Here is a 13,851-nt window from a genome sequence, read left to right on the forward strand (position 1 = left end):
AATTATCATATAGTCATACAGATTGGTAGCAGAGGATGGTTACATATCCATACAGATCAAATACAATGTAGAGTCACCATGGGCCTTGCTGCTTAATGATTTTTAACTGTCACTGGAAACTCTCCTCAGAATTAAAAGAGCCATAGATTATAACCATAGATGCAAACTAAACACTGCCATCTACTGGCTAATGCTTCTGTAGTTGTTGCAATACTGTACATTCTAACATGTATTCCAACAAGACACAACTTTACTATATTGTCTTCAATCGTCATGTTTTAGGGAAAGGCAATTGTGTAGAGCAGGGGTTCAAACTCACATTGTGATGTATCAGGACTTCTCTCCCCTTTGCTAAACTGGGCATGGCTTTGGCCAATGTGTGACGCATCTGGCCCACAGGCCAGGAGTTTGACAGCCCTGCTGTAGAGAATGAGTGCTGGAGGAAACAGATTATCTGGACTCTTTCAGTAAAAAGTATTCGGACCTGGGTATGGGACTAAAATGGCATTGATTGAACTTGTAGATGACTATTTGTGGGCATGCTCATCCTTGGAGTCAGAATTTGGGCAGTTGCCCTAATGAAATTATGAGCCTTGAGCCAAGCTTCAAAAACTTCAAAGAATTTATTAGGAATGAACATGTCAGCATGACCTGTATAAAGCCGATTCTGAGATACATAATTCACTGTCATCCTTGACCCTGATTTCTTCTCACCCCCTCTGAGTGTATCATAATTCTCCAATGAAACAAGTTCATAGCTAAGAGTCATCAATCACATTCTCCAATTAGAGATTTGAGTGGCAGAAATTCCAGTAGCTTAGTTATAATTTTTGCAAAATAAGAATGGAATGCATCTTTGGTTCCAAACTGCTGCATTGCTCTTTCAAATTTCTTTTTTTTTCACCTTCTGTTCATGGCAACTCTAAAACAGGCATAGAAATGTTTTATGAGTTGACATCTGGCTTTCTTGATCTTTCAGTGTCTTTCAATACAGTCAATCATGGTATCCTTCTGGTTTTGACTTTGGGAGTTACACTGTGTTGTTGATGGAGGGGAGAGGTTTAGCCCACTGCCTATGCTTTCTGGAATTCCTTAGGGCTTAGTCTTTTCCCACCTCTGCTTAACCTCTACATGAAGTTATTGAATGAAGTCATCTGACAACTTGGGGTGAGTATACTGATAATACCTAGCTTTATTTACTTACTCCTGATCATCCAAGTGATGACATTGAGGTATTATTGGTATTTGGAGCATTGAAGTCTGGACAGGAAATTACAGCTTCAACTCAACCCTAGCAAGACTTATGTGATATGGGTTTAAAAAACTCCTGATTCTAGGATTTTCCATTTTTATACCATACAGAATCAGTACACAAATTAGAGGTTCTTGTGGGCTAGTTGTTCTTTCACTTTGGCCACCTCCTGAATGGACCACAGCAGTGCTCTTTACATGGATTTGCATCTGAACCATATATAGAAGCTGCAGCTGGTATGGAATTCAACAATAGGGCAGTTATGTACATTGCATTATCGATATATGCTACACCTCTGCTGCACAAGTTGCATTGATTACCAGTATGCTTCTAGTCTCAATTCAAAGTCTTGGTAGTATAAAGACCTTCGTAGCATGGGGCCAGGCTGTTTGAGGGACCATTTCTCCCCAATTATGGCTACACATTCCATTAGGTCCAGCAGGAGAAGCATTCTCTGTGGCCCATCCATTAGGGAATGCCATCTGGCAAGATATCACAGGAAAGCCTTTCTTGTCATGATGCCCAATGTTTCCATAGCAGTAAATTTAGCCACAAGTTTACTAGCATTCAAAAGAGAGAAGAGGAGAGAAAAAGAAAGAAAGAAGAAAGAGAGAGAGAAAAGAAAGAAAGAAAGAAAGAAAGAAAGAAAGAAAGAAAGAAAGAAAGAAAGAAAGAAAGAAATATTTACTGGTCAAGAAGGAAGTCCTTTTACAAGACCAAACCAAAATAACTTTTTAGAACTAATTGTAAATTACTCTCATCTTTAAATGGTGCATATAGATTTTTTCCCCATTAGAATGTTTATTTACAACAGCTGTTGCCAGGAGTTTGCCATGCCTTCCTGGAATCATGTCAATCTATTTTGTATGTAAATAAGAACTGGCAAAATGATGGAGGAATTAAGGAACAGGAGAGGAAAGATGGATGTTTTCAATGAGATTTGCAAGGAAATGACAAGCTATTGAGATGGAGAGGCATGGAACAGCTGCTCCAGATGGCAACAGAAGTAGGGGGAACAATTGTGGGTCAAAGTGAAGAAAGTTTGTGTAGGGAATCTGCTGGCACCAAATGAATAGGTCTGGCAAGAAAATGGATGACACATGACACAGAAAATGGACCATGATAAATTAAGGCAGGGAGATTGTGTTCTTTTAAAAAAAAATCAAGGATATGACTGGCCTCAAATGCCCTAATAAACCATTTTGACTGATCTATGGAGGACTTTCATTGTAATGCAAAATCTATGATATTACCAAGAAGAAAGCATGACAGGATAACTTGGACAAAATTGCATCCTGCTATATTGCATGTTGACACAGGGCAGTTATTTTCATATTTTGCCATTCTATAAGGCACACTCACATGGCCTAGATTGAGTCTAGGGCAGGGCTGTCAAACTCGTGGCCTGTGGGCTGGATATGTCACTCACTGGCCACACCCAGTTTAGTGAAGGGGAAAAAGTCATGATACATCAGATGATGACACAAGTTTGACATCCCTGCTCTAGGGAATACATCAATACAGAGAATAGGGAGAATTCCCATCTCAACTATTTTGGACAAGAAAGAGTTAAATGAAAACTGGAATTTGATTTGTCAACTATCAACTCTAATTTATAAAGATATTGAGATAAGATCAGCAACCTGAGGACTCAAACTTTATGTAATAGAAGCGTGAAGCTGTGGTGGGATTCAATTTTTTTTACTACTGATTCTGTGGGCATAGCTTGGTGGGTGTGGCAGGGGAAGGATACTATAAAATCTCCAGTCAAAGGTGGTATTTGCTGGTTCTCCGAACTACTTAAAATTTCCGCTACTGGTTCTCCAGAACGGGTCAGAACCTACTGAATACCACTTCTGCCATGAAGGTCTCCCACTCTTCGATAAGCATTAGAAGCACAATGTTGTGTTTATTTTGCCTTTTCTTTTATGGAAGAGAAGGATAATTAACACAAATCCCCAGGATTCTAAAACTGTAGATCCAGGAAACGTAGCTATCTAGGAAACAGAAGAAAGTAAATATAAATTAGAGAATGTGTTTTGATTTATGGAAAATTATGTAATTCGTTTCATTGATACTTAATAATGAAATGAGTCTGAATTGCATGGGTTTTTTTTTACTTTTAGTTTCATTTTGATCTGCCTGCAAAAGAAATTATCCATTCTCTCTGGAGAAGAAAGGGCTATGGGAGAAGGGAGAATGTGCCAAAACAAACAAATCCTCTTTTTATCTTTTTCACAGAATGTTCAATACTATTTTGTAGAGCTATGCAAAGTTTCATAGAAGTGATTCACTACAGAGAAATACATTTACAAAGCTGTTTGCAAAGCAGTGTGGTTCCTGCATGTCAGCCTTCCCTCACAATACTATTTCAAAGATTTTCAGGCTGAGCAACTTTCATTATCCAGCGTGGAAACCCTGCCGCCAGCTCTTAAGGGAAAAAACTTTTAAGACTATCCAAACTGTTTTTCTTAAGGTAAACTTGCTGGTTCTTTGGCTTCCATGGTAAGAGTCACTTCATCAAATTAATCTACACCACTTTACACATTGATCATCCAATCTAATGGGGGGATAACATATGCAAGCAATTTGTTCCTAAAAGTTATGTTATGAGCTACAAAGAAAATAAAAAGGATTCATTTGAGAATTAAACAACTAAAGAAAAGCTTTTTTTTTAAATCACACTGTAATTATTATAGTGGGTCACAACTAATGGCAACACCTAGATGATTCGGGCCGATCATGAAAAAGATAAACGAGATCAGATTGCTTACCTAAGTAGGAAGTGAATCAGATTTTAGAGCTAGAGATGAACTTAGATCACACTTGGAATACTACATCAAGTTCTGGTCACCACAATGTAAAAAAAAAAATGTTGAGACTCTAGAAAGAGTGCAGAGAAGAGCAATAAAGATGATTAGGGGCCTGGAGGCAAAAACATATGAAGAACGGTTGCAGGAATTGGGTATGTCTAGTTTGATGAATAGAACTAGGGATGACATGATTGCAGTGTTCCAATATCTCAGAGGCTGCCACAAAGAAGAGGGGGTCAAGCTATTCTCCAAAGCACCTGAGGGCAGTACAAGAAGCAACAGGTGGAAATTAATCAAGGAGAGAAACAACCTAGAACTAAGGAGAAATTTCTTCATAGTTAGTTAAGAAGAGATTAGATAACCATTTGTCTGAAATGGTATAGGGCAGGGGTGTCAAACTGGTGGCCCACATGCCAGATGAGTAGGCCATGCCCGCCGCAAAGGGAAAAATGTTATGATACATCATGTGATAGCAATGTGACATGGCAAGTTTGACACCCATGGTATAGGGTTTCCTGCCTAAGAAGGGGGTTGGACTAGAAGATCTCCAAGGTCCCTTACAACACTCTTACAATTCTGTTCTGTTCTACTCTACTCTACTCTACTCTACTCTACTCTACTCTACTCTACTCTATTTTAAAATGAAAACAAAATCCCAGAGACTATTAAATATTAAATTGTGACTTTATTGGTTCCAAGAAAACAACATAGTTGTATACCTATAGTGATAAAAAGTTTTGCTTGACTCAAGAGATATTAAATTTCATCTTACTTAGATTGGAATAGCTAGTAGACAGATAGATTCTACTGTAATTATATTGTCATGAAGTGTATTTTTACCTGGCTGTGTGGGGTCTTGGTGAAGCTGCCAACTACAGTGCCTTGTACTGCTTATGTTATCATTTCTGTTGGAGGAAATAATGACATTCTGTACTGATGTTTCAATCTCTTGGCTTGATCCCTATACTAATTTCAGCAAATCTCCATAAATTATTATAAATTATGTATATTATATATACATAAATTATATATATTCCTTAATTTGTCCTGAAATATCTTGAATATAACCCAATGTTTCATAACATGAAATATGGTGATGAAACATGATGAAATGTGAATTTAATAAGTGCAGTCTTGCATCTCCGAACACCCAAAATAAAGGCTTTGTGTCACAGGGATAGTATCAAGGACCTGAAATGCAAATGAAATTAGAACAAGGGAAGGTTTAGTGTCATAATTTTATTCAACTATATCAAGGATCAGAAATGCAAATGAAATTAGGGCAAGGACAGATACTCCTTCAGTATATCTGGTCTTGCTGAGATTAATCTGGTTTGAATTCCAGTAAACTTCCACCTGGTGCTTCTTGTCCTATTTTCCAATGGGTGAAAACTTGGTAAAGAAAGATCCAATCTGTAACTCAGGAGAAATTTCCTGACATTGAGAACAATTAACCAATGAAACAGCTTGACTCCTGGAGTTGTGGGTGCACCCTCACTGGGGATATTCAGAAAGGATGAGATAACCATTTGTCTGGGGTGATATCACATCTCATGCTAAGGACAGGAGATTGAAGTGATGATTAGAAGACCTCTAATGTTTCTTCTAACCCTATGAGTCTATCGATTTCCAGATCTGGATTTATATCACTTTCCAATCATAAAGAAGTCTATGGATACCGTCTGACTATTCTGCTCCATGATCTAGAGCAGAGGTGTCAAACTTCATTTCATTGAGGGCTGCATCAGGATTGTGGTTGACCTTGGGGGGCTGACTCTATGTTGCTGACATTAGGGAGCACCTGGGATGGCTTGGGTGGGGCTGGGGGGAATCCATTGTCTCCAGGGCTCATCCAGGAGTGGGGTGGGGGTAGCCCCTCGCTGGCTCCACAGCAGCGCCATGGATCTAAGGATGACCGTATTCTTGCCCAAATGGCCGCCACCAACTTTTAGATCAGTGCCCGGTCGACCTGGGCCTGGGCCAAGGCACCAGGGGCCAGTCCTTTTCTGTTTCCAAGGCAGCCCTGTGGGCCAGATTTAACTACATTGCAGGCTGGATTTAGCCCATGGACCTTAAATTTGACACCCCTGATCTAGAGGAAGACTGGGGCACAAGTAGTGCTCTGGATATTGAGGAATTATTATGCCTTATTATTTAATCATGCTGACTGGTGCTACTGGGAATGTAATGGGAAATATTTAGACCAGGGGTGTCCAACCTTGGCAACTTTAAGACTTTAACTTTAACTTTAAGGCTTTGCTGGCTGAGGAATTCTGGGAGATGAAGTCCACAAGTCTTAAAGTTGCCAAGGTTGGACACCCCTGATTTAGACCCTTACATAAAGATGCCCAGGTAGATCTTTATCATCCAAGTACCTTGGATGCATGTTTATGTTACAGCATGACCTGGTTACTGATCAAAATGTAACCAAATTAAACCAAATAAAGCAAAGAAGCAAAACAGTTTACAGCGACTAAAGGTACACCTTCATGGTAGGTGAAAAATATATAACAGCCCATTAGGAACTTCTGCTTCATAAGGTTACTAGATAAGAATGCACTGAATTGTGTAGGTATGTAGACATACTGAAGATGCAAGAAGATTGGAGCTGGTGATTCCCCTCCTGTTCTCTGATTTTATGAATGTCTACAACATCTTATCAGTATTGATTTGGGAGGGAGCAATGTTTATAAATCATCTGAATGTAGGCACCAGAGGTGGCATTCAGCAGGTTTGGAGCAGTTCTGGAGAACCGGTAGCAAAAAAATTTACTAGTTCGGAGAACTGGCAAATACCACCTCTGATTGGCCCCTCCCCATCTATTCTCTGCCTCCTGAATCCCAGCTGATTGGCCGGGTCTTCTTTTGTTACGCTGCACAGGAGAACAGAGCTGGAAAGCAGGTTAGTGGGGTGGGGAGGGAATGGAGATTTTACAGTATCCTTCCTCTGCCACACCCACCAAGCCATGCCCACCAAATCGCACCACGTCCACCAAGTCATGCCCAGAGAACTGGTAGTAATTTTTTTGTGAATTCCACACTGGTGGGCACATGTATCTCAAGTGTTACATCTCTGTTCTTAACTTTTGCTGTCCTAGATTTTGACCATGTTCTCTCTTTTTTTTTTAGGGGCAATATTTGATGAATCCGCAAAAAAGGATGAGGAGGTGTTTCGCATGGCCGTTTCTGATCTCAACCAAAATGATGAAATCTTACAAACGGAGAAAATCACCATCTCTGTGACTTTTGTGGATGGCAACAATCCATTTCAAGCAGTTCAGGAAGGTAGAGTTTCTAAGGCTGATTTGTTTCTTCCTTGTGTTTTTGGTGATGTTTGAAATGCTTGCAAATGAAGTCCTGTTGAAGGAGTTTGTTTTGGATATGGAAAGGCGCTTTGTTGCATTCTGCAGAGTCTGTCAGATGGATGAAATGTTTCTTCTTAAGCGACAGTGATTTGGAGCAGCAAGTTTTGCTTTTCATCATAGTAATTAATTAGGGGACTTTGAGGCCTCTGACAGAATGAGCTCTTTTAGTCTGAAGGAAATGATTGGACATGATTGTCGCCCCAAAAAGTGAGGACAGAGATTTCTTTTTTTCCTCTTAAGATGCTGTGATATTTATTTTGGCTTGGTGCCAGTGTATTCTGATAAGTGAAAAATATGAATTTAAGGCTTCTTAACATGAATGAATGTTCACACTTGTTATTTCATCCATACTATAATGATGGCATGTGAGAAGAGAGGTAGGAAATTGGTGTGAGTGGTCAGTTTATGATCAGCCTTTTGCCAATAAAATTTGGAAGAGTTACAAAGTTACATTTGTCCAAAAATCGTGAGAATTTCATCTGTCCTGCCACTTTCCCAACTTATCAATATAGCTCAAGTGTGGTTATATATAACTGAGTGATCATTGTTTTACGTACATAACAGTGGCTAAAATAGAAATTAGAGATTAAGTCTTGCTGAAATAACTACGTTTAAGAATTTCAACTTTCTATAGCCTGCAAAATTCATTATTGGTTCATGTATTCAGATATCTATCCAACACATTCTGACATTCTACATTGTGTATGTGTGTGTGCATTAATTGAATGTTGGAAGGTAATTGTTTTTGATTTTTCCTTTATACAAGCAACTACTAGTACTTTCCTATTACTCTTTTGAATTCAGATTGATTTATCCTTTTTTTTTTTTAAAAAAAGGGCTCATTGAAATCAAGGGAAATTGGTATAATAACCTATTATAAGTCCCAGGGATCACAATGGCTGTACTTTCAGAGTGTCTAAATTTGAATTCACGCCTAAAGTTTTGTGCTATTGTGTTTCACTGTGCAAGAAAACGGTGCTTGTTTTGTTTGTTGAACTTGCGGCTTTCACAGTTATCTTTGTGTAATTATAACAAACATGGTTCGCTTGATATTTCTGCTAGAGCAAGTATGGTAATTTCTCTATTATACCACGATGAAAATATATGGTACGGTTGGTTTTTTCCAAAGACTGTAATTTAGGGTTTCACAGACTTTAATTTGGGGGTTTCAAGTAGGTCTTTCTATGTTAGATTCAGGAGGAAGAGATGTTTTCTCAGCGACTAGTTGCTAAATATGATTCTCTTTTCTTCAATCGCATCACAAAATTTTTGAATGAAATTTAATAATATTTAGGAAATGAATAATGGGATGAAGACAAAACCAAAGTAGTTGATCCTATCTTTTTCTTATAAATTAAATATTATTGCTGATGCTTTATTTAAGCAGCATTTTCTTTGCCTGTGGTTTACACAACAACCCGTTCCTTATTTTAATAGAACAATTGTCTTATATATAATTATAAACAAGACCTATGACATTCTTGGTAGAGTTTTGCAGGAAAGGTATTTTATTGCACAGATGACTGTCTTCCTTCTTAAAGAAGGGGTCATCCTTTTTAATCTCCTTGTGTAAATTATTATGATACCCTCAGGCTTCTTTCTTCTCTGATAGAGATCTCAAGATGCCTAGTTAATACTTCTCGCTTGATTGATGAAACTTCTGTTATGAAAGTGGTTGGTTTTTTTTTCCCTATAAACTGGAAAACCTATTTTGAAAGTAAAACTAGAAAGTGATCTCAGGAAACAAATGGGTATCTTACAAAATGTTATAGTCTGAGAATGCAATATCTTTTAAAATTAAAATCATCCCTTAGCAGAAGGGTGTGAAACTCGATTTCATTGAGGGCCACATCAGGGTTGTGTTTGACCTCGGGGGGGCTGGAGTAGGTGTGGCAAAAGTAGGTGTGGCCAAGGTGAGTGTGGCCAGCTCGACATCACTTGTGTCAAGGCACCTATGGTAGCCAAGGACTTCCCTCAAATCCTCTCTCACTCTCACTATATTCTTCCTTCCTTCCTTCCTTCCTTCCTTCCTTCCTTCCTTCCTCCCTCCCTCCCTCCCTCCCTTCCTTTTCTTTTTCCTTCCCTCTTCATTCCCCTTTCTTCTTCCTTCCCCTCTTCCCTTCTTTTTCCTTCCTTCCTTGCTCTCTTCCCATCTTCCCTTCTTTTTGTCTTTCCTCTTTCCCTTTCTCCTTTCCTTTCCCTTCTTGCAAGCTCAAATGCAAAAGGAGAAACATTCCTCCTTTGGTTTTGTTTTTAGTTTGTTTTGCTAGCCCTCTGCCAATGAAAACGGAGCTTGGGGGGAGGGGCACACACATCCCCCCAAGCTCCGTTTTAGCTGGCAGAGGCACTGCAGGCCGGTCTTTCGCTGTTTCCAGGGCAGCCCGGCAGGCCAGATCAAAACCAGCGAGCCTTGGCCTTGGCATCCCTGCCTTAGCATAACACAGGATGGTGAAGTTCTACCCTTAGCAAGAGTTGATGGGCATCAAGGCAATCATTTCTGGATTCAAAAATCTGAACAATGAGAGCAAACTCTCTTTTGTCCTCAGTGCTGCCAACTAGTAATCATCCAGATTTTTGCAGCCCAGATTTAGTACTTCAGTAGAAATTGTTAGTCCTATGGAAAAAAGTACAACAGTACAAAAAGTACAACAGTGAATATTAGTGTTGGGATCCCGGCAATTTGCCCTAATTAAATCATGAGTTTCGAGCCAAGCTTCAAAAGAATCCAAAAGATTTATTAGGAGCAACATGTTGGCATTGAGCCATATAAAGCCAACTCTGACACACGTGATTTGCAGTCACCTGTAACCCTGTTTCTCCTCTCCCCGCTGGGTGTGTCATAAATCAGATTCTCCAACCGAAGGACATTCATGGGCTGGGTGTCATCAATCACATTCTCCAATGAAGGATTTTCATGGGCAACTACAATCATTGTAAGATAAGCATGGAATGTACTTCTGGTTTTAATTTCCGTACTGTTCCTTCAGGCTTTTCCCTCCCCCTGCTTATGGCAACTTGAAAACAAGCATAGGAATGCTTTACGAGTTGATAACTAGCTTTATCTTTATGGCAAAGTTATGTTAATAAAATCTTGCAGATTGGAATGTGTTCCTCCCCTCCTTTCCTTTTTCTTTCCCAAAAAACAAGGGATGGCCCGAATTTTCTGAAATGTTTTTCCCTCTTCTTTTGTGAGCTGAAATACCATTTTGTATTGTTTGTATTGATTATTGTTTATTCTGTGTCTATTCCTCCTGAATCCCAAAGTCTTTCCAAAATAACATTATAGAGACTGACATAATAATGTTGCAGATTTTTTAAAAACTTGATTTTGGCGGGGATATCTCTTATTTGGCAGTTCTCTGACTAGGATAATATCATCAAGTTTCTATGCTAATAGAAAAACCAAAGTAAAGAAGTTTAAAGTACAGGAGGTCCTTGACTTACAACTATGATTGAGTCCAAAATTTATGTTGTTAAACAAGACAGTTGTTAAGTGAGTTTTGCCCTCTTTCATGACGTTTCTTGCCACAGTTGTTAAGCGAGTCATGTGGTCCTTAAGCAAATCCACTATTGACTTTGCTTGTCGGAAACTGACTGGGAAGATTACAAATAGAGATCATATCAGAACAGTACAAATGTCATAAATACATACCAGTTGCCAAGCACCAAAATTTTGATCACATGACCATGGGGATGTTGCAACAGCCATAAGTGCAAAAACCAATCATAAGTCATTTGTTTTGGAGCCGATGTAACTTCAGATGGTTACTAAATAAATGGTTGTAAATGGAGGACCTCTTATACTCCCAATCAAATTCCATGCTCCTTTATAGGGAAGTGGCTTCTATTTTGCTCTATGAAGCCTACACCCAGACATAATATTATAATCTTATTTATATATATAATGATTGAAACAAGCAAAAAAAAAATATTACCTAGCCTTTCCTGAAACTTAGAAACTGAATTATATAAGGTCAACATATATCACTCTATAGCAGGGGTGTCAAACACAAGGCCCATGGGCTGGATGGAGTTATACCCGGCCCGTGGGGCCGTCATGAACAAAGTAAGGGACCGGCCCACGTTGTTTTGGCCCAGTCTACCTAATGCAAAGAGGAAACATTGGGTCAGTATGGCTTTGGCCCAGTCTACTCGGTGCAAAGAGGAAACATGCCAGCAGTTTGGGGAGTTGTGTCAAGCTGACCATACCCACCCAAACAGCCACACCCACCCAGACAGCCACGCCCACCCAGACAGCCATGCCCAGTGAGTGTGATCAAGCTGGTTACGCCCACCCAGTTGGCCATACACACCCAGTCAGCCACGCCCCCTCAAGGTCAACCACAGCCCTGATGCAGACCTCAATGAAATTGAATTTGACACCCCTTCTCCATATTATAGTATTTTCTTTTCTGGCTAAATATAAGGGATCAGAAACAAAGCTCTTCTCACCTCCTATTTTATGCAGAGGCATTAGGCATCAAAACTGAGTCCTACACATTTTCTGGAGTGTGTGTTTGTGTGTGTATGTGGGTGTTTCTTTCTGTTTAAGCAATGGTGATCCCTTTGTGTATTTTTGTGTCTCTAGTACCATTGTTCCATAAACTCAAAATATGTAATTGAACATGCTTCAATATAATCTTTCAGCTCAACCGTAAACTGTATTCTCATTCCAAATGCCAGCATTGGTTGTTGTTGTTTTTCCTGAATGTATTTCATTAAAACAGCCTAAGCTGTTTTTAAGTAAATAAGTTATGGCTGTATTGTTATCAGTTGTTTTGTAAACATGTCTCCTTGTGCTCTGCCTCTTGTTGAGCCAAATTGAAGCAGGCCACTTGAGGGCTAAGCCTGACAGGTGTAAAAGGTTCAACTTTATAACTTTATATTTGTAAAAGCAGTGGGTTGTAGAAGCAGTGGGTTGAATCTTGTTCAGAGCATCAGAGGTAGGAATTGTCAAGATAATAAATGACTGTTTGAAATACCGCAGACTTTATTTTTAACTTGATTACAATTCCTTTATTATTCATTGCTGTTCTGTTATTTTTTAATCAATATTGGTTCTTGCATTCATATTCTTAAATATATCTGAGTGGTTTTTGTAAAGTCTTAGATATTGTCAGTACTGCATTTAAAATCACTTTTGAGTAATCACTGACTATTACAGCTCTTTACATGCTCTTGTGTATCTCAGAAAGTTTTTCCTTTCTAATATCAACTTGATTAGAATGCTGTACATGTGCAGAACTGCAGGAATTGTGATTTCATTAAAATACAATGCATATTTGTATAAATAAGACAAGAACATCTGCATTTGTTCCCTTTCTGCAGTCAAAAAAAAAAAGAACCAGGTGTCTATGGAGATATTCAGTCATCCAGGTTAAAGTTGTCCCAAAGATGCTTTTTTAAAAGATAGCTGGACTATGTTTTCTTTGAAGATGTTTCACTTCTTATTCAAGAAGCTTCTTCAAGACAAAATCGAAGAAGCTTCTTGGATGAGAAGTGAAATGTCTTTAAGGAAAAATAAAGGAAGTCCAGTTGCCTTTTGAAAAAAATAAACACCTTTGGGATGAGATTCAGGTGACAGCTCCTTGTTTTCAGCATTGTTGATATCTTTCTTATGTAGTCATTATCTGTACTGTGATCCAGATTAAATGAATTTGCTTCAGCTACATGTCACAGTTGTGATTAGATCTCCCATAAAAACCTTTAAAGGATAAAATTGCTAAGGGTGTAGTTTGTGCTACATTGGATTGGTTTACCTACCTCCTGACCCTGTTTCAATGATCTAAAAAATATAACAAGCATATTCCACATTGGACATGTTCCTTGCTCTTGAGCGAAAGAAAACATAACATTATAGCGCAGATTTTATTTCACTTTTCTAGCCAAGCTTTAACTATAAAATACAGAATATAGCAAGTCATCAAACATGAAATTAAATGTGCATTACTGAAATGAAGTGAAACAGTTCAAACTTCAAAATCTTTGTCCCTTTTTTGCTACATTGTAATTGGTCAATCATAAAGCATCCACAACTTCTGATAGCAAACTGTTCCACTGGTTAATTGTCCTCACTGTTAAGAAGTTTCTCCTTAATTCCAAGTTGCTTCTCTCCTTGATTATTTTCCATCCATTGTTTTGTTTGCCCTGTCCTGGTGCTTTGGAAGATAAGTTGACCCCTTCCTCTTTGTGTCAACCCCTCAAATACTGTATAGCAATAGCACTTAGAACATTCTCTCCTGGCAGTGGGAATGCAGAGTTAGCATGCAAGACTGCATTCTAACATTGTGCCACCTCAGCTCCTACATTCCATAATAAACATTGTGGAGTCCTTGGCGCTTTGTCCACTTGGTTGTTTGCTTGCAGATGTTTCATTACCTGAACATCTTTGGTCACTGAATAGCTAAGTAACAAAAAGTCTG

General features: G+C 38.8%; 1 protein-coding gene across 1 annotated transcript in view; it reads left to right on the forward strand.

Annotated features, from left to right (window-relative positions):
* The window catches only part of GRID2 (glutamate ionotropic receptor delta type subunit 2), a 1,009,897-nt gene that overhangs the window by 208,485 nt on the left and 787,561 nt on the right, over positions 1-13,851 (forward strand). Inside the window, exon 2 of the mRNA XM_087935906.1 lies at positions 7,194-7,349. Within this exon, the coding sequence (XP_087792032.1) occupies positions 7,194-7,349 (156 nt within the window). The remainder of the gene's footprint in view (positions 1-7,193; positions 7,350-13,851) is intronic.

Source organism: Pseudonaja textilis, chromosome 6 (genome assembly GCF_049901715.1).
Source record: "Pseudonaja textilis isolate UNSWEBS1 chromosome 6, rPseTex1.2, whole genome shotgun sequence".
Lineage (NCBI taxonomy): Eukaryota > Metazoa > Chordata > Lepidosauria > Squamata > Elapidae > Pseudonaja > Pseudonaja textilis.